The 22,179-nt window shown below is 26.5% G+C and overlaps 1 protein-coding gene across 3 annotated transcripts; it reads left to right on the top strand.

Annotated features, from left to right (window-relative positions):
* Positions 1 to 13,376: 13,376 nt before the first annotated feature.
* Positions 13,377 to 21,946, top strand: LOC135924785 (uncharacterized). Of its 3 annotated transcripts, none has more exons than XM_065459892.1 (3): positions 13,377 to 13,416; positions 21,320 to 21,562; positions 21,665 to 21,946. In XM_065459892.1, the coding sequence occupies exons 1-3, from the start codon at positions 13,392 to 13,394 to the stop codon at positions 21,811 to 21,813; spliced, it is 417 nt and encodes a 138-aa protein (XP_065315964.1). In that variant the 5' UTR covers positions 13,377 to 13,391; the 3' UTR covers positions 21,814 to 21,946. The 3 variants fall into 3 exon arrangements, with proteins under 3 accessions (XP_065315964.1, XP_065315966.1, XP_065315965.1); XM_065459894.1 differs by lacking the exon at positions 13,377 to 13,416 and adding an exon at positions 20,837 to 20,946; XM_065459893.1 differs by lacking the exon at positions 13,377 to 13,416 and adding an exon at positions 20,869 to 20,950.
* Positions 21,947 to 22,179: the final 233 nt, after the last annotated feature.

Below are 22,179 nucleotides of genomic sequence, written 5' to 3'. Positions count from 1 at the left end.
TTGATTGATCTGCCATCTTTTTCTTTAATTAATGACGGATAAATCACCACCTATACAATCATTAACTGAAGTTTAGACATGGCTTGTTATCTAAAATAAAAACAAAAGAATAAATAACAAAAATAAATGCATTGAACCTGACGAGGAGTCAATATACCACCTGTACAATCATTAAGTGAGGTTAGGACATGGCTTGTTATCTAAAATAAAAACAAAAGAATAAATAAAAAACACATTAATGTATTAAACCTGAAGAGGAGTCAAGATTAGGTTAACCTCTCTAGAAATAGTGGGAATATCACCCATCAGAAGCTAAAATAGATGTATTCTAAAATGAAAAGTATAAGCATTTTTAGTATATATAGATGAAAAACTTTATTTTGCATTTGGTAGATTTTATTGGGATTCACGTCATATGACCCAGTGTATTTTTTTTGCTTGAATATGAGTTGAATTAAGAATTGAATGATATTTATTTTTTGATAAGCCCAGCTTTCGGCTGGAGTGTATAGTTTGAGGTGGGGAAATAAGAGAAAATAAAATGGAAAGAAAATAGGGAAATTAAAAGGGAAAGGAAGGTAAAGATAAAGAAAAAGAAAATTAAAAAGTGAAGATAGGAAAGGGAAATGATGAGAAAGGGGAAGAAAATAAAAGAAATTAAAAGGAAAAGAAAGGAAAAGAGAATTTTAGTATTATTTAAATTTTGATTTTTCCCATATTATTTGAAACTGTTGTTAAAATGATGAATGTTAGTGATATCTTTAGTAGGGATTCATGTCGGCATATAATCAGTATACATTTAGTATGTTACTGAAAACTATTCTTTGAGTTAAAATATATATCTTTATAAAATATTAACATAAGACTAACATTTAACATTAAAAAATCCCAATATAGGTTCAAGCCTACAATATCTGGAAAAAATAACCAAGCATCCGAGATCTTAATATTGATTTTCTGAAGCTCACCTCAATCCCTAATAATTTTGAAACCAATTCTTTGAGTTAAAATATATATCTTTATAAAATATTAACATAAGACTAACATTTAACATTAAAAAATCCCAATATAGGTTCAAGCCTACAATACCAAGCATCCGAGATCTTAATATTGATTTTCTGAAGCTCACCTCAATCCCTAATAATTTTGAAACCAAGCCCAGAGATATTAAATTTATAATTAATGAAAATCTCTGATTTACCAATTAGTCTACGGGTAAAATATATTACTTTATAAAAATAATAATATAAGACTAACATTTAACATTGAAAAATCCCAATATAGGTTTAATTTTGAGAAATATTTTTTATGCCCAGTCCAACTCATAATAATTTTGAAAAATTTTCCCAAGCCTAAAGATATTAAATTTATTGAATTAACTCAGTTATGAATTTCTATATAAAATAATAATAATTTGTACAAAGCACTTATTAGAGAATCATGACAAAATAACGTCTGCCCTTATATGTGAAGAGAAATTCAGTATAATTTAACACAATTTAATAGACTTATAATATTTAAAATTTTTAAAACAGGGAAATGTGATTGAATAAGGCAATTTATATGAAGTAGTTTCTTGAAATTTTGTGATATTTAATGATACAGTGAAAGAAAGTGTCAAAGAGTAACCCAGTTTACATTGGTCATTATGTTTTTGAACCACATAAGATCAACCTGCATTCAAATTTCCTATTTTTTAATTAACACTTTCTTGATTAAATTTACACAACGCTTTTACCTAATTAAAGATTCTTATTCTTAATTTATAAAGTAGATAAAATAATTAGTATAATTAACTTAATTTAATATTCTTATTTAAATATTTAAACTTCAGAAAACAAACAGATATAAGTGAATAAGGCAATTATAAGGATTAGTTGCCTGAAAGGTTTTGTGATATTATAACGAAGAGTATGGAGTGAAAAGTGTAAGTGATAATGTAAGTGTTAAAAGAGTATATATCTTTTCTTTTTTTAAAAAGAATTTAGCTTAATTTAATAATCTTACTTCTTCTAATATTTAACTTATGAAATCAGTGAAAACTTTGATTAAGTCTGTTTTAGAGTGCCCTTATTTAGAGAATTTTTTTAAATAACTGACACTCCGATTTCAGGAATTCAAGGAAAATGATGAACTTGTTGAACCATCGTCCAAACAGTATTATTTATAGTTCTAAATCGCTAAAAGTAATAATCTCTAAAAATCGGTAGGATCATCTGTTTGTTTAAAATAAATAAATAAAATCAACAAATCAAAATAAATACCTATCGATGACATGACGTAGCATGACGTAGCGATGAGATGACGTCACGATGACGTGGTGAGGACATCGGAAAATTATAATATAGATATACGTATAAATATAAATTTCTTTATAATTATAAAACATAAAAACTAATTAAATTCTCAATTAATATTAGGGAAGTGAAAGCTCATTAGAAATAGGATTGGAAATATGATACATAAATAAAGGTGATACTTATAGCCGAACTATATTTAGTAATAAATGATTTATTGTGAGCGATAAATAGACCGACCGCTTGAAAAGCATAGCATCTTTTTATTCCCCTTACTATATGATGCACATTTAATTTTTAAAATAAGGGTGTGAAATAGTTACTAAAAATGTCCTCTTACACTCACCATCTATAATTGTTGATTGGTGTGTAGAGGATGTGGTGGTTATTAGTGTTAGTGTGTCTTATTTTTAAAATAAGGGTGTGAAAGATTCACTAAAATGGTCCTCTTATACTCACCATCACTGATTTGATTGGCATGTAGAGGATATTGTAGTTATTAGTAATAGAGTTACAGATTGTCTGTTTAAATTATCTTATTAACGTAATAGCTTAATTAAAAAATTAATTTAATAACTGGAATCTATATCTTCTTTTAGTTCTATAGCATTATCCAGCATAAAATTTTATATGTTCGGTTTCAACTTTCGTAATTGGGATTTAAACGGATAAGTTGTTAATTTTTATTTTGTTTAACTCGGTCACAAATTTAGTATTTAAATTAAATAAATGTGGATTTATATTTTAAAATTCAGTTACATTTTTTTAAAAAAAAGTATCTGTATTCGTATTCTCCTGAAATCGTGAGTGAATGCAAAAATACTTTTGTATTTTTGTAGAATTTAAGATACTAAATATTAAAAAAAAGGGTATTTGCATTTGATACTTTGAATACAAGTTTTCGCCTTATTGCCCAGCCCTGTGAGATGATAATGCACAAATATTATAGTGATCATGACCACACAAAGTGTTTCTTGTTTTGCCTTTTAACTGTACTATAACTACAGTTGTTAATTGTTTTTTTCATAGTAAATATAGATATATTTTTTTTATAAGAATGTTACTCCGAATTGGTTTTGCTTGAATATAGGAAAATTGGATCGGAACGATGAAAAATTTGCAAATTGGCACAGCCCCAGTTTTATATCTTTACTTTAACAATTTAAATTTTTATTCAGATTTTACAAATGGATGAAAGTGTGATGCTGGTATTCCCGTGTCTGCTAGTCTCTTGTACCTTGGGAATTTCCTGTGCTTCCAATATTTCAACGAGCCAACAAAAGTTCCAATGTTCTAAGGAAACCTCCAAAAACTATACAGAAAACATGGGAGGAACATATTTCTGATAGATCTGAATGGTTCTGAAGATTCTGGCACATGGTAAGCGGCAATGTTAAGAACAACAATGACCTGCCAGGTATGTAAATAAAAATAATTATTTCTTTAACTAATTATCATAAAAACGCATTTCATTTTCCAATCAAATAAAATTATATATACCTATTATTCCAATATTCTTAGGTATGTGTTTGATAGCTAAGGTCAGGCAAAGTTCAGAAACAAACTTTACCAATACCCTTATAGTTGCGAATTAGTCGCCTTAGAAATTTACCCCAGAATTCCTTTCCACGTGATAGAACCTGCTCAAGAATCCGCTAACATAGCTTGCTAAATGATTTATATACCTTACTAAACGGAAGTTGTAAATACAATTACATGGTTAATTTACGAAAAATTTGCGACTTAATTTTGTATCATTACCAATAATAATAATAATAATAATAATAATAAAAATGTTAATGTAACGTTGTTTCCAGTAATTTTTGGAAGGAAGCATTTATCAGTTTTTTAGCAATTTCTACAACTGTTTCGATTTTCAAAATTGATAATATATATATGTGAGGAAGGACTCACTTTGGTTGAACTAATTCTGAATTACGCTTCTTTTCTTATATAATTCATCAACTCCGAATTCTACCTCCCCCCTAAAAAAATTTCTTTTTATATTAAATTATACCTACATGGTAAACAGTATAAAAAAATTTTATTATTATTATTTTCAACAAAATTAAACATAAAAATGAAAATAAAAATGTAAATACATCTTTATTACTCCCTAAACAAAATAAGAATATAAATTTTGTTAAAAATTTTTATAAAATAACAAAAAAGAATAAACAAATTTAAGCAATGCGTGGCAAGATTATTATAAAAAAATTTAACATTATTTATAAAAAAAAAGTGAATAATAAATACAATGGATACATAAATGCAATTTTACACGTATATATATAAATTTTAAATATACAAAATTGAATTTTATAAATTTATATTAGAAGGATATATATATATATATATCATTGTAGATACCATGTATAAAATATAACCCTTATAGGAGTAAGTGTTGGGTTTGGACCGATGGGTCCCCCAGTCTGAAGGGGAATAATACAGTCTGTGATCGGGGGTCCGGGATGGTCAATGACTGGATCCAGGGGGCCGGGTTTTATCGATTTAGTCATGGAATCACTTGGACAACGTAAGTTTCAAAGTTTATTCGAATCAGAGAAATTACAATTAAAAAAAAGAAATTCTATTACAAAAAAAAAAATATTTAATGATTAATGGTGTTTTGTTTTCCACCTTTATAATTTTTAAAACAAAGGGGGAAAGAAAAAGTTGTTATTTAATCGCGATATAATCATTCATGAAACTGGTAAGAACCAGTTTCAAATGCAATATAAAAATAAGGTATAATATATTAATTTCATAACAAAATAAAAGAAGATGGGAAAACAAAAGAAACAAGGAGAAACAAAAATAAAAGAAATAAGGGGGGGATAGAACATAAAACCTGGAGATAAGGAAAATCTTTTTTTGAATTCAATATTACTAGCAGAAGAAATATACTTAAACTCGGAACTCTAGCTTAGCTGAGTCGAAAGTATTTTCCTAGCAAGTTTTGCTAAATTTGGTAATTCTAACTGTGTTTTCAGCATGTCAGTTCTCAACTTGGACTTGAATATATTAAAACTTATATTATTATCATATCCATTAGGACATATATTTTTATACGGGTAAATGCCCGATTAAAAAATGGCGTCGATGGCCCGCCATTTAGAATTGGCGCTGATATAAGAACGTCTAAGGGGTCGGTGGCGCACAGACCTACGCAGGTGTTTAGCATGGTACCCGCGATTTTATCCTGAAACCCGTTGTCGGGAGATCAGGTGTTAATCAATCAACAATTTTACAGTCCTTGTTTAGATGGAGGAAAAAAAATTATAAACTTCTTTATAATCTTTTACTTCTTTTCATTTATTTTTTTTTATCCTTTCCATTTTATTTATTTTTCTTCTAAATCTATATATTTTTTTACAAAATTTTAACATTTTTGTTACAAAATTATACATTTTCATTACAAAATTAGATTATTTTTGTTACAAAATTAGATTATTTTTGTTACAAAATTAGATTATTTTTGTTACAAAATTAGATTATTTTTGTTACAAAATTAGATAATTTTAAAATTGTCAATCTGGTAGAAAATATTTTTTTGTTATTGTTTTTAAAATTTAAAATAAACCCCTTACCCACATATCTTTGTATGATAAATTGCCACGTATAATTGTATCATTTACCTAGTATCGAGATATCCATTTTTCAATCGTAAAAAAATTTTTTTTTTTTTGTATAACCTTTAAAAATCAAATTTTTACTCCTGAAAAAGAAAGATGAAGATGATCTTATCAATCTTAATTGCGCTGCAGATGATTGGTAAGCGCCATTTTATTTTTGTTGTTTTTTGATAATCTTTTAATATATAATATGATGCATTATATTATAACTGGACCCTAAGCGCGGATCATTCAGAACCGATTCAGACAGCCTCAATTAAGTTTTTAAAATTAAAAAAAAATCTAAAAAGCGGTCAGCTGCATTCGCATTGATTTTTCTTAGAAACTTTAATCTGCAGATTTTATCCGCCCAAAATGAGGTCTTCTATACAATAATTCTGAACCGGAATTCAGCTTCCCTTCTCTATACACGCATGAAGTCTAAGAAGTGGGACTTAATATAATTGTAACATACCTTGACAAAGTTGGCATTTCGAATTGGATATTGTAGCATTTTTTTTTACTACAAAATAATTTATTTTTCTATATATAAAAATTCCCAAAGTGAATTTTCACCGAATTTTTGTCAATGATAATTAAACAACTTTAAATTGATTCTTAACAAGTTTAGTTATATATTAATCATTTTCAAGTTGTTACGCAGAACCAAGTAAGAATAAAAATATTAATTTTTTTAAAAAATGATCCTTCACATAAACATATATAACTTTACGATAGAATTTTTTATTCTATTTTACATTTCTAACCAAACTAATTTGTCTAGTCTTGAGTATTTCTACTATAGGAGTTTTGAATGCTTAATTAGACTCTTGTCCATTTACAATTTTATGCAAGGAAATATATATACCTTTAATATTAAAAAAATCGAGGTTTTTATAAGTCTTTTGCTATACATATTGCCTTATCTTAAGTATATCTATATAAGAGTTTTGGATGCTTAATTTTTTAAACAAGGAAATATATATTGTACTCTAATATCCAAAAGTAAGGTAGTACAATACATATTGTCTCGTCTTGAGTATTTCTAATATAGGAGTTTTGAATGCTTAATTAGACTCTTGTCCATTTACAATTTTATGCAAGGAAATATATATACCTTTAATATTAAAAAAATCGAGGTTTTTATAAGTCTTTTGCTATACATATTGCCTTATCTTAAGTATATCTATATAAGAGTTTTGGATGCTTAATTTTTTAAACAAGGAAATATATATTGTACTCTAATATTAAAAAGTAAGGTTTTTATAAGTCTTTTGCAATACATATTGCCTCATCTTAAGTATATATCTATATAAGACTTTTGGATGCTTAATTTGACTCTTGTCCATTTATAATTTTATATAAGGAAATATATTATATATACTTTATATTAAAAATTAAGGTTTTTTATAAGTCTTTTGCAAATACATCATTTTTTTTTAAAAAAAGTGGTTTATCATTCAAAAACTATTTAGGCGAAGACAAAATAAGTGTTGTTAAAATACCTAACTATGACCAATCTCTATTGTGGATTATGTCAAGCTTTTAGCCTAAAAAAAATGAATTAAGTCTCTAAGCAGAGTCTCAGCTCGAAGAGATTGATTGGGAATATTTTTGGTTAAAAACATGGCTACACTGTTTTATGGTTGACTAAAGTTAGGTAGTTTAGCGAATATTAGACAAAATAATTGTCACTGTTAATTTTTTTTTCTTCTGCCATTGCTAATGTTTTTAAAAAGGTGACTATAAATAATGGTAAGGTAGGACGAGGTATATTATGATAGTTTTAGACACCGTGTGGCGGAAAATTAAAAAATTGTCGCATTTCATTAAAATCCGCCATTTTAAAATGACTTTCTATAGGGGGGGCGTCTATCGCGGCCTATGAAATTGATTACAGCTGATTACGTAAATAGATTCCATGTTAAAAAAATATATTTCCTTAATTTAGCTTTTTAATCCAACAGAGACCTGCCGGTACAAAAAATTTATATTATTTGTTTTTATTTATATTTTACCTTTCTGATACAAAAAAAATATGGATTCAAATTGATTCACGTGATAATACAATGTAATAATTATTTCGTAACACTGCTAGATATTACTCATTCTCTCTCGAAAATAAATTGAGGGACAAACGTCTTATAAAATCAATCAATCATAAAAACTTTTATATCATTATTTCCTTCATTTCATTTTATTTTATTTACTTTCTTTTTTATTTTTATCCTTCCTTTCCTTTTTTTTAATTTTAATTTGTTTGCATTTCTTTAATTTTCATTTTTATATATCTGTCGTAATTTAATTGTATTAATAATGTAAAATAATGTTTTTTTTAGAATATCAGAAAGCCAAGTAACGAATAAGGATATTGCCAACTATCTATCTTAATCAGGCGTGTCATGGCACAAGGTAATAAACAATAAATTAAGCAATGATTATTAATATTTCCTTGTTGAGATGTTATTTTTAATATTTATATTAAAATTGTTTAAAGTTTTTATAAATTAGAAAAATCTTAAAAAAAACGGAAATAGATGTATTGTAAAATTAGGAAAATGAGGGATTGATGGAGGGGGGGGGGAAGGGATGTTTTAAAAATATATATTAAACACTGGAAAATTTTATGTGTAATATCTTAAATATATAAATTCTATTTTAACCTTATTTAGATCAGGCTACCGATAGTAATATATATATTTTTTTTATTCTTATCTATAATTACCCATACTAATTTCCCTGCAAAAAAATTGATTATTTCATTCATATTTAATTTTTTTTTTGAACATCAATTTTACAACCACATTTAAGTGACGTTTATCTTGATCTAATGTTATAAAAAATAATAACATCAGTATACTATACATGTTTTTGGTTCCTTATAAAATTAAGATAGTTATTATATTAGGACTTTAATAAAATGGGAACTTGATTTTGAACGGAATTTACCCTCAATGTATTAAAAAATTAACAGGAAGATTGTACCTACCTTTTGAATTTCAGCTTTCTTTCTTTCTTTCTTTCTTTTATCATTAATTTTTTACAAACTATTCCCCAAATTTATATTTTGCCTCTATTCTTCATGCGATAAATGATAGCTTTAAGCTTTTTTAAAGAAATTTTATACATGTCTAAATTAGCAATACGAGTAGTATGAAAAATAATAAAAGTTCAGATAATATTTTATTTTGAAGGTTATTAACAAAATAAGATATACAAAATTACGTGAGTTGTAGAGAGGTTTAGAAAAAAAATTCAGGGATAAGTTTCATAGAGACCCAGTTTTTTTAGCAAATTTATAAGAACTTCACTTATTTTATAGCTAGCATTTTTTATTAATTTAATAAGGACACCTAATTTTGCGAAAATCATATTTCAGCCTGCATAGAGCAAGCACATACTCTGCAAATTTCAGAAAAATTTGTCATGAATTTTGCCGTAATTTTTAATTTATATGAAGAATAGGCAATATGTATATATATATAAATTATCTAATGTAGTCCAAGTAATATTCTAGGGTTGCTTTCTTCTTTGCGAAATTCTTTTATAGATACCTTTGTAATGTCATTCATTATTTCTCTAAAATCAATAGATTTTTTTTTTAAGATAAAATTTTCTCCAATAATTGACCCATTTCTTAACTGCGCCAATAGTTCTATATCAGTTCTATGTGGTCTATGATCTATGTATTCCAAGATTCTACAACCTAACAACATAATAAGATCCCTTTATATAAATAAACGATTATATTTAAGTTATTCAATTTACAATGACCTCTATATAATGAATTTACAATATATAAAATTAAACGCTTTAGCTCTATTTAACTAATATTATATCTATAACTTCAATATAATACTATAAACCTTTAATATATGATTTCATCTATATATAACAATCATGTGTAATCATTTTTATTTAAATGCATCTATCCTGACAAGAGTTTTTGTCGTATATTTGTGCCTATAGAATGAATTGTATTTAATATGACATACCAAATTAAAGTCTTTGGTATGAATTTACATTAGCGTTATTCCTGATGAATACATAGTTTAATGCATCGTATAGTTCACCTTAGTTAGTATGGAATACACTGAATCCCCTAAATAGGCGATCAGTAAGTATCACACACAATACTCTTATAAAGTTTAATTGGGGCAAAATAAATTATGACATTTCTAACTATCTTTTATGTATAAAAAAAACAAAAAGCTATTTAATTGCCAACAAATAAAAGGTTCTGTATTGGATATGTACAATATCTACCACAAGAAAGTCAGAAAAGAGGCGCCACCGTCATTATTTTCTCAGTTGAAGATGATAATCATTCAAAAATCTATCTAATAAATCAATTTCTCCCATATGTTAGGATGTAATCATATTTGGTTCATTACATCAATAAATACCTAATGTTTATAACTCCATCGCTTAACTTTATCTAGAGGATTTTCTTGCTACTTGCTCGCCACTGCTATTAGACTACCAAACTTTTTATCACTGAAGGTTACATAGATTCCTATTGGACTTTTTTTCATTAGTTTTTGATCTAACAGACATTTTCCGGTTTCAATTTTATGCAGATTGTTCCTATGCAAACCTTTCTCCTATCATTACTTTTAAGCTTGTGGAAGTAAAATAATCATATAAGAATAGTGTCATGTTTTTTGAACATTAGAAATAACACCTGTTAATTTTTTTCAGGACTCATTCACCAAGAGGACATTGCAATCCTTTTCGGTATAAATATCAAAAGTAAAAGGATATACATATGATGAATATAATGCCTAAACTTCTACACCAAATTACATTGACTTTTCTCACATAAAGATGCACATTGATTCGGTTTCCATAATAATAGGGGATCAGTTGTTCATGCAGACTTAAATTTTTTTGAGTATCACATAATTATTTCAGATTTTGTCCAATCAATATCTAATGGTATAACCATCGCTAATTGGTCAGTTTTATCGAAAATATTTGGCCAAATGAAGATATCGTTTAAATTTTATTTAGACATTTTTTGGGGGGAAATAAAATATGAACCTAAATCTATCATCTTTGTTCTAATAATGCGTCTAAATGTTGTTTTTTAAATGAAATAATTTCATTGATTGGCTATAAAAAAATTTTTATAAATAATTTTAAAAATTTTAAATTTTGATATCGTTAAAAAAAAATGGAACATTTAAATATTTTACCTTATAACCTTAGGGAAATGTATATCTCTGAGGTTAATATTTTAAAGAATTATTAGTTTAACAAATGAGTTATATTGTGAAATATACATATTTGTTTTATGCAATCTAAAAAAATACATCTGAAATCATAACCATTTACAAATTTTAAAAAGCGTATATTTTTAACAAAAAACATGTTCAAAAAATTTTTGTTTGAATTCTTAGAAAGAGATAGGATTATGGCAAGACAGGCCACACTCTTTGCTAATTCATAAATCACTAATCTGATGCCAAAGTGGATGTTCCAAAAATCTAACATTTGTGATTAATGGGTTATAACGGTCTTAATTTTTTTTTTTTTTAATTAAGATTTTTTTAAAATAAAAACGAGTTTATTTCTTATTTTTAATTCTTCTATATTAATATAAAAAAATAAAATCATGTCCAAAACATAATTCTAGAAAATTCAAGAAATTTAGCAAACAACGAATCCATACCAGATATAATAATAGATATAATGGAAATATAATTAATGCGCAAATGATTATATGAGGAAGAAGAGGGGGGGGGGAATTTTAAATAATTTAGGGAAGAAGAAGAAAATCTAGATTGATCTGGCTCCTCGGGGAATGAACCTATGAAGAATGTGAAATTAGATTTTGTAATCTGAATTCCTTACGCGTTGACGTAAGTAGACGCCTTCTTTCGGGTATCCTGATTTAGTTCTTAAGGCTCTGCCAATCTTTCTAATTGGGCTAAGAGCCTGACATCCAAAGGGTGTTAAGGTTGTCGTGACAGCTGGTACGAATTTATACTCATCTGGATTATCCACATATTTATATTTTTTTAAGTCTTCTGTGTATTTTAAAGTGTCCTTATTGATGATGGAGGGTGAGAGGGGGTCAAGAGAGGAGAAATCCCACGCTAGAAATCGGTCATTCTCCCAAGGAATTTGTGTAATTCCATCGGGTCGTCTCGCATTCGTAAATAGACCTGGGGGGTTCTATAGTTGCAGGAAAGCCTGCGAACTGTAAAGCTAGTTTTATGAGAGCATTGCATCTGGTATGCCGTTGAGTGTCCACTGCTAAAGATGCATTGGAGGCAATGACGACCAGTTTGACTTACTGGCTTTACTTGGCGCACTTATAAGAAACTGAGGCTGTTACATTTAATCGAATGGCTTCAGCAAAACTGAATTCTTGATATTGATTTGAATATTTTTTTTTATATTATCCAATAGAACATATATGTAAGTTTAATCTTTTATTGACTTTTTATATTTATAGTGAAGTATATAATAGGAATATTTTTTAAAAAATCAAATACCAAAATTATTTAACCCTAATTTGAAATAAAAGATCACTTTTCACGAAATCATATGGGCATAATATTAACTTAATATTACAAATTGTTATTTAATAGAGAATTTATGTAAGTTAGAGTGGATATTTATTGTGTATCAAATATCTTTGAATCATAATCATATATTTTTTTTCTATAAATTTATTTCGTATCAAAGTAGCTATCATAATATATCATAATTATCATTAATCACATTTCAAAAATATATATAACTATCTCTCAAAATTCAAAAACATATCTTTTCTATTATATATATTTCAATCATTGAAGTTATACAATAATAAAAATAAAACAAAATAAAATGTATAATTAAAAGGATAATACTATTAATTGAAATTTAAGTTAAGCAGATAAAATAATTCAAAAAAATGCTAAATATAATTATAAATCGTATAATATTTTGGATTATTGCCTTAAGATATTAAAAATTTAAAAACAAATATCATTTAAATATATAACTAAAGCTTATAAATAAATATATATATTAACAGTAAATCAAAATTGTTAATTTGTATCTTGTTTCTAATATTATTTTTATAACAATAAATATATAACATTATATTAATAAAAAAATTAAACTAATATTTTCTTTTAAATATTATATACATATATCAGATGGAATGGGTAAATCAATTTTATTTATTCAATTATAAATTTTCGAATTTAAGTTAGGGGGAATTTATATTCATTCCTTTCTCCTCTAATATTAACGTTCTCCACTACAATTCAAATAAATAATATCAGGCTTCTCTTTAAGGTTCTAATAGAATTAGTATTTTTATAAATGATTCTCTGTACTTTCTTGAATATTCTCAAGAAGGAAATTTTATATCAAAATAAAAAAAAAATTAATTTATAATATTCCAACTTAAAAAATAAAATAAAATAGGTGTCCAACAATGCGAAACTTTTTACGATTATAACAAATCTGTTGAAGTGGTATGTCCATTTCTGCCTTTCGCGAATGTAATTTAAATTCTGAAAAAAAAAAAATTTAAAAATTATCCATTAATATAATTCCCTTATTGACACAATATTTATATATATATATATATATATTAATCTACCATTTCAAGAAACGAACAAATATTTAATACGATTTCTTAATGAAAAAAATAATAGATTAATGGTAGCCTGATTATGTTTAAGGTGGGCAATAATGATACATGCATTCTAAACAATCTTAAAAATTACGAGAGTTTCATGAACCCATACCCATATTTAATTCATCTCAGGATTCCCTTAACTATTACACCAACCGCTTAGAGAAAAAAAAGTTACTTAAGATAAATTATGGATTATTTTCAAAAAAAATTTGTGTTTATATCTATTATGACTTCTTCTTACATTTTTATACAAATGGTGGAATCAGGTGTTTTTATATTTTACCAAGGGGGTTTATCGTAATTTTTTTGTTAATCTTTTTATCAGAAATTTGTTTTTATATATAACTGATTGATTTATAATATACTATATTTATAAATCATTGGATACAAAAGGGGGGGGGGAATAAAAATACCTTTCAAAAATAAATAAATACTAAGTTCGTAAACAAAATTTATTTTCTTTAAATTTTTTTTTGGGAAGATTACTAATAAATCTATGAAAATAATATTTAATTTTCGATAGTTTTTGTCCTTATCATCTACTTGGGAAATACTCCAAATTAGATCTTGAACCTCGAGAATTAAACAATTAGTCTATCTTATATCGATTTCCTAGTTATTTTTAAATCTCATTTCGAAATTTACAATTATACTTTACAAGTGGCCAATTTACTTGTTATTTCAGATTTTTATTTTTTTTGGAAATTTCAACGTGAATTATATAGGATAAATACGATTTAATAAAAGTTAAAACAATTAGAAAAATTTATCATATATAATAATATAAAGGCTCTCAAATTCCGTATAATAAACGAGAGAAAATTTAATTACTTTTATAAATTCGTAAAAGCAAATATTTAGTTTGTCTTCAAAAAAGTTAAATCATTTAAACTGGGAAAATCGAATATAATACTATTTTATCATAATTTAACCTAAAAATGCCAAATTAAATGTCCATCTTTTTGGTATATCGAAATAATTATTTTTCTGAATCTAACTAAAGCTTGATTCAAACTTTCAACGAAAATTTATTGTACATTTGGCCATATCAATCAAGATTATTCGCAAAAGAACATTAATTCCCTAGATATAGATCTAGATGATTACCTGTCATAATTTATTATAGGTGATTAGTTGTGCTAATTTTGGAAGATGTTTTGATTGATCTCCTTTTTCCCATTCCTCGGAGATGCTTCTGAGTAATATTATGCCCAGATAAAATTAAAAGTATGTAGAAAAGCATGATGTCAAAGGAATACATGATAATTAAATTAATGTTTGATTTCGAATTTGAATAACTTATCTGTATTATGTAGAATAACAAGGAAGACAAGGCTGGTTCACAAAGAGTTGATATCGTTGCTTTTCATTTTTTTTTACAAATCTAAACTTTTTGTATCATCTTGCATAATTGTAGCCCTTTAATTTTAATTTATAATCATTGATTTTCTTTTTTTACAATCCCAAATATTTCTTATAATCACTGATTTAGACGATATTTAAATATTTTTGCTAAATTCTTAAACATTTTTCCCTTGTTTCATTGAGTATTGAGTTATATCTGTCGTTTTGTAATTGAAAAATATGGACGTTTTTCAATATATTTTTGAGAAGACATGATACTACAATGAATTGTGTTCGTTTTGTAAATCAGTGACATTATTATTATAGTGATATATTTATGAAATAAAAGAAATCGTGGAATTATTTTTTAGGAACCAAATTGTATAGTTTAACCATAATTTTTCCATGTTAGGGGCCTGAAAAATCTAAATATAGTCATGCCCATTCTCGTTCTCTTTTTATAAAATTTTTATAATTTTGACATATGCTACATTTCTTCTACAGTCAATATCATTATTTACTGTTGCCCACCATACAGGTTCTAAGGCAAGTATTTTCTTAGGTGCCGTTCCCGATGTTCCTTGGAGATTCTTGTAATACCCCTGATACGATTACTCGTAAACCTCATAGAAAGCATCCTTCCTCTTTGATAATTTCATTTTTTTTTCTAATAAAACTTTTGCATATTTTTCTCAATTTTCCTAGGCCAACCGTCAGTTACATATCTGGCTACTCTTGATAAAATTGGATCATTCGCGATTAATCATACCTCACACATTTTTGACGTCTGGTCACCGTCTACATGACAAGTGATTCACTAGATGCAAGCATCCTTCAAAAGCCGATACCCAACTCCCTTCTAAAATTATTAATGCTTTACTATCTACCAAAATTAGTTGTCGTTAAAAAGCGATTAGGATCGATTAAACGACCCGATTAAAAATAACCAAAATAATATTGTTCAAGCCAGTTGATTTTGCTTATAGATGGGCTAATATATAAAATTTAGCCAAGTAAATTGGCCTTGATGGCTTTTTGCACTTGTATGCTTTTTATTAATATTTTAAGTCGAAATATTTCGAGAGTAATTCGTGAAACTAAAGAATAAGAATATAATGTCTCTTAGTGTATATTATATATATATATATAAATATAATCAGAAAAAAAAGAAATAACCAAGAGATGTTATTATTATCGCTATATATATATATATTTATCGGGGTGATGAATTGTTCTTAAGATGTATACTGTTGTTGTTGTTGAAATTTCGGCTTGTATAGTCTTGTTTAGGCTACTTCGTTCGAGTTGATATATATTTGGTCTAGAATTGGAGTGCTTCACTTGCGCAAATGTTTAAAATGAGAAAATCAACATTAAAGTTTAAAATAAAATACAGGAAAAAGTTATTGATCAATTTTGACAATAACTTTGGCAAAAATTAATATTTTTTAACCTAGTTTTTATTTTTACATTTATTGAGCATAAATAAGTTATTACCCACTTCTAACTCAAAAATTTTGAAAATGTCGAGTGGAGCACTCTAATTCTAGACCGACAATATATTTGGTCTAGTTGCCAAATTGTCGTGGAAGGTATTGGCAATCCCGAGATTAACGATGGATTAAAAATTGCTTCGGATCCTATTAAGGACCATTCTTGGTCAACCCAATTTATGATTTCCTCGATTTGTCCTGTGCTTGTAATTGGGTCTTGTTCAAACAAAGTGATAGGGGCACCGTCACCAAAAGATCCTGGATGGTTCGTCAGCTGGGTTTTCGTTGGTGGGTACCTACTAAATGTTTGGCGATATAGCAGTAAAGTCAGGTAGACCTAAATTTTCCAGTATTTGTGTTATAACTATTTCGATGGGTGGAGACCTGGAGCCCCCCTATTTATACAAAATAGCAGGCCGTTGAATCAATGAAGATCATGGGTGGTATAACCTTGTCAATAGCTAATAAGGCTCCTACACCAGCGCAAGATCTTCTTTGGCATTGGTGTGACTAATGGCGTATGACGGAATGTTAAACAGCAGAAAAGCTTCCTGATATGAAACAAATAGATTATTAAAGCCCCAGAAAGATTATCCTATTTGGTTTTCGGAAGCATCGATGTATGGAGCGTTATTTGTGTGATATCTGAGGTGAATCAACAATTGAAGAGCAGAGGCGTCGCTGGCCTTTACAATCTCAGAGGGCTCAAGGCTTCGGTCCGCATTTATCCGGCCTTCAGCCGGGTTTTATATTAATATATTATACTTTTTTAAAAATTTGCTAACTCTGAACATATATTCTGAATTTCATATTTTGTCATTTATTATATTTTGTCATTTATTATATTTTGTCATTTATTATATTATACATTCCAAATAAACATGAATTAAATAATGAAAACAATACAAGACATTTCTAAAAATAATATTTTTTTAATTATAAATCTATTTATTACAGTATAAAATATATTCGATTGCTGATATAAAAAAAAATTGCGTCAAAGGTTAATTTATTCATTCATATGACTCAATTGATAATAGTTTATAATAACCACATAATGCAATATTATAATTCTTAGCAACTTACATTGACAAATATATAGAATGGACTAATAAATAAAATTTTATAGGTCTAACCAAATCAACAATTCTTGAAGAAGAGAATATAAACCACCAATCCAAATCATAAAACTATATGGTGGTTAGGGCTTCCTCTTAGATTACATGATGGAAGAGTTAGATAAGTAATTGAGAAATATCTTGTGAGATATTAAATTTCTAAAATATTATCTTCCATATATATAACGACTACACAGTTGACAATTATTGCTTTCTAAAATATGAAATCATATGCTCTCAGTAGCTAAAGTAATAATCTTAAATTATATAGTCACACAAATAATAGATGCTGGTTAATTTGCAGTCCTACCCATGACACTCACGATGTTAACTTATATCAAAATTTATTATGATAGGTAAGTTGATTAAACAAAAACACTTAAAATCTTTAGAAGAAATTATGCAATATATTGAAGCCTTAAGTTACATGCACAGCAAGGAGGCCATATTATAAATAAAACATTTTTTAACTATTTTAAGAACCAGAGTGATATGATGAAAGCATTTAAGATTTTATATATTATTGTCGCACCACCTCTAGTTGGTTTATTATATCTTAAAATAATAGTAGTTTGTAATAATATCAAAAATATCCGTATTAAAAATTTAACTCAAAACTGTTTTTCAAATAAGAAAAAAATAGATTTCCCTAAAAACATATAAAAAAGAAAAGATCTAATTTATTACATCCACTGTGGGATAAATAATAAGATGTTTAATTTTTAATAATATTTTTAAATAAATAGATGGAGTTAAAGAATTAAATCCAAATTGTACTTCTATTTATTATCAAAAACATTTATTAGTAAAATTTATTAAAATATTAACTATAATATATTATATAACTGTCAAGTAAGTCTGTAAAACGTGGCATTTTACTAAATATTTTATAACCAATTATATATAATAGAAAATTATAAAATATATGTCTACTTAGATTTTATAAAGAAATCTCTTATATATAATATATCTGTTCTATACATACATAAATTTATGGATTACTTTTTCTTCCTTATACCATTTTATTTATTCAGATAATTTTTGATAAATTTGATTTATATAATAAAAAGACTATTTATATTTTTAAAATATTATTGAGCCATAAATAAATTTTATCTGTATATTCTCAGATTAACTATCCATTCTCAGTTTAATTCTCAGTTTAGTTACACCCAGTCACGATCAGCTTATGGATCGCTGCATCTGATATAACCGTTTTAAGTTTGGTATACCAAAAATTAATCATGCAACTTTTAAATATGATTTGATATCCTTTCTATTTTTTTAAGAGAACATTATTAATGGAATTCTTCAGGGGGTTCAGTTTTTCGGTATGATGGAGGATTATCTTCAAAGTTGGACATAAAGCTCTAGTATTAATAATAAGTGATTGTACTGTATTTGTACTATTAGGTGTGAATTGGTTCAAATAAACAAAATAATGGCTCTGATTATTATCGAATGGGGATTACAAAAATTTTAGCAACTGTATATGAACCACATCAGGTTTGAATAAGAAAAAATTTATAAATATTTTGTGTAAGATATTCTCAAAACAAGCATTATCAAATGAATCTGTTATCATTAATTACCAAATCAGTTGTGCTTCTTTTAGTTATAATACAAAATCTAAAAAAGTAAATCAAATCAAAGTCATTTTTGAGATTACTCAAATATTGCAAAAAATTATTGGAATATGTTATAATTGTTTATATTCTGCCAAAAACTCAAATAGATATTTAGAAGTATCATAGGCGTAGCCAAGATTTTCATAAGGGGGGGGGGGGAAATAAAAAATTTCGGCGGGCTTCGTCCTCAGTCCCCATTTTAGGCGGGCCTTTAGCCCGCTTTTGCCCGGCCGTCGGCCGGGTTTCCTAAGTCTATATGTAGTCATAAAATATTTTTACAGGATAAGAGGTTAATTTTAATTAAAAAAATAAGCCTGGAATAAATATGAAATATATTTTTATTAGTTTATATAAAATATAATAAATTACTTGTATATACATTAATATAAAAGCATGGTAATAATTTATTCCATACAAGTATAAGATTATTTATAAAAAGTAAGTAGACATATAGTTGATATTCCTCTATTATATAGAATTAGTTACAAAATACTAGCTAAAATTCCACTTTTACAGACACATTTGACAGTTAGATAATATATAACTGTTAATATTTTAACAAATTTTACTAATCAATGCTCTTAATAATAAATATAGCAACAATTTGCATTCAATTATTTAACGCCATCTATATAAATATAAATAAAATTTAAAATTAATCTTCATATTATTCATCCCACAATGTTTTTAAAAGATATTTTCTGATGTCCTTATCAATATTTTATAGTTTTCTGTAAAATATATAATTCGCTAAATTGGTAAAAATTATTTGATTGTCATATAATTGATAAAATTAGATATACTGTAAATCTACGACACATAATATTCCACTGTTTGTATGCCGAACGATATTTAGTAATAAATGATTTATTATGAGCGATAAAAAGACCCACCGCTTGAAAAGCATATGATGCAAAAAAAAATTCCCCCCTTACTACATGATACACATCTAATTTTTAATAAGGGTGTGAAAGAGTTACTAAAATTGTCCTCTTATACTCACCATCCATAATTGTTGATTGGCATGTAGAGAATGTGGTGATTATTAGTATTAGTGTATCTAATTCTTAAAATAAGGGTATAAAAGAGTTACTAAAAATATCCTCATATACTCACCATCCATAATTGTTGATTGGCATGTAGAGAATGTGGTGATTATTAGTATTAGTGCATCTAATTTTTAAAATAAGGGTGTGTAAGAGTTACTAAAAATGTCCTCTTATACTCACCATCTATAATTTGATTGGCATGTAGAGGATATCGTAGCTATTGGTATTAGAGTTACCGATTGACAAAATTATCTTATTAACATAATAGCTTAATTAAAAAATTAATTTAAGAACTGGAGTCTATATCTTCTTCTAGTTCTATAGCATTATCCTTCAAAAAGTTTTATATTTTCGGTTTAAACTTTCGTAAATTGGGATTTAAACGGAAGTTATTAATTTTTTTTGTTTAACTCTGTCACAAATTTAGTATTTTGTTAGAGATGATTAATTAAAATAAAATTAAAATTAATTAAAATTAAATATTAATTAAAATTAAATATTAATTAAAATAATTATGATATTCGAACGACCTTGTATAAAATACTAACTTATTTCATTTTATTTTATAAACTATATAAACTTTAAAATTTAGATATGTTCAATAAAAATGTTAATTTAATTTTTTATAAATAAATCTTTGCATTTTCATCTTGACCTGCCACCGTTGTCTTTTTAAGTGTATTTAAATTAAATAAATGTAGATTTATATTTTAAAATTCAAGTTACTTTTTTTTTAAAATTCGTATTCTCCTGAAATCGTGAGTAAATGCAAAAATACTTTTGTATTTTTTTTAGAATTTAAGATCCTAAATACAAAAAAAAAAGAGTATTTGTATTTGATACTTTGAAGTTTTCGTCTTATTGCCCAACCCTGTGAGGTGATAATGTACAAATATTGTAGTAGTGTCCATGATAAAACGAAGTGTTTCTTGTTTTGTCTTTTAACTGTACTATAAGTACAGTTACTTTCTTTTTGCATAGTAAATATAGATATTATTTTTTTTATAAGAATGTTATCTCGGATTGGTTTTGCTTATATCGGGAAATATTGAATCGGGTGGATGAAAAATTTGTAAATTGGCACAACTCCAGCTTTATATCTTTTCTTTAACAATTTAAATTATTATTCAGATTTTACAAATGGATGGAAGTGTCAAGCTGGTATCCTCATGTTCCATCTGTTAGTCTCTTGTACTCTGGGAATTTCCTGTGCTTCCAATATTTCAACGAGCCAACAAAAGTTCCAGTGTTCTAAAGAAATCTCGGAAAACTATACAGAAAACATGGAGGGGAACATATTTCTGATAGATCTGAATGGTTCTGAAGATTATGGCATGGTAAGCGGTAATGATAAGAACAACAATGACCTGCCAGGTATGTAATAAAAATAATTATTTCTTTAACTAATTATCATAAAAACGCATTTCATTTCCAATCAAATAAAATTATATATATATATTATTCCAATATTCTTAGGTTTGTGTTTGATAGCTAAGGTCAGGCAAAGTTCAGAAACAAACTTTACCAATTCCCTTAGTTGCGAATTAGTCGCCTTAGAAATTTACCCCAGAATTCCTTTCCACGTGATAGAACCTGCTCAAGAATCCGCTAACATAGCTTGCTAAATGATTTATATACCTTACTAAACGGAAGTTGTAAATACAATTACATGGTTAATTTACGAAAAATTTGCGACTTAATTTTGTATCATTACCAATAATAATAATAATAATAATAATAATAAAAATGTTAATGTAACGTTGTTTCCAGTAATTTTTGGAAGGAAGCATTTATCAGTTTTTTAGCAATTTCTAAACTGTTTCGATTTTCAAAATTGATACATAAAAATAAACAAATTAAAGCAATGCGTGGCAAGATTATTATAAAAAATTTAACATTATTTATAAAAAAAAGTGAATAATAAATACAATGGATACATAAATGCAATTTTACACGTATATATATAAATTTTAAATATACAAAATTGAATT

Source organism: Gordionus sp. m RMFG-2023, chromosome 2 (genome assembly GCF_954871325.1).
Source record: "Gordionus sp. m RMFG-2023 chromosome 2, tfGorSpeb1-WG-v2, whole genome shotgun sequence".
NCBI classification, from domain to species: Eukaryota; Metazoa; Nematomorpha; class Gordioida; order Chordodea; family Parachordodidae; genus Gordionus; species Gordionus sp. m RMFG-2023.
Note: the sequence above shows the minus strand (reverse complement) of the source record. Positions and strands in the feature narration are given on the sequence as shown.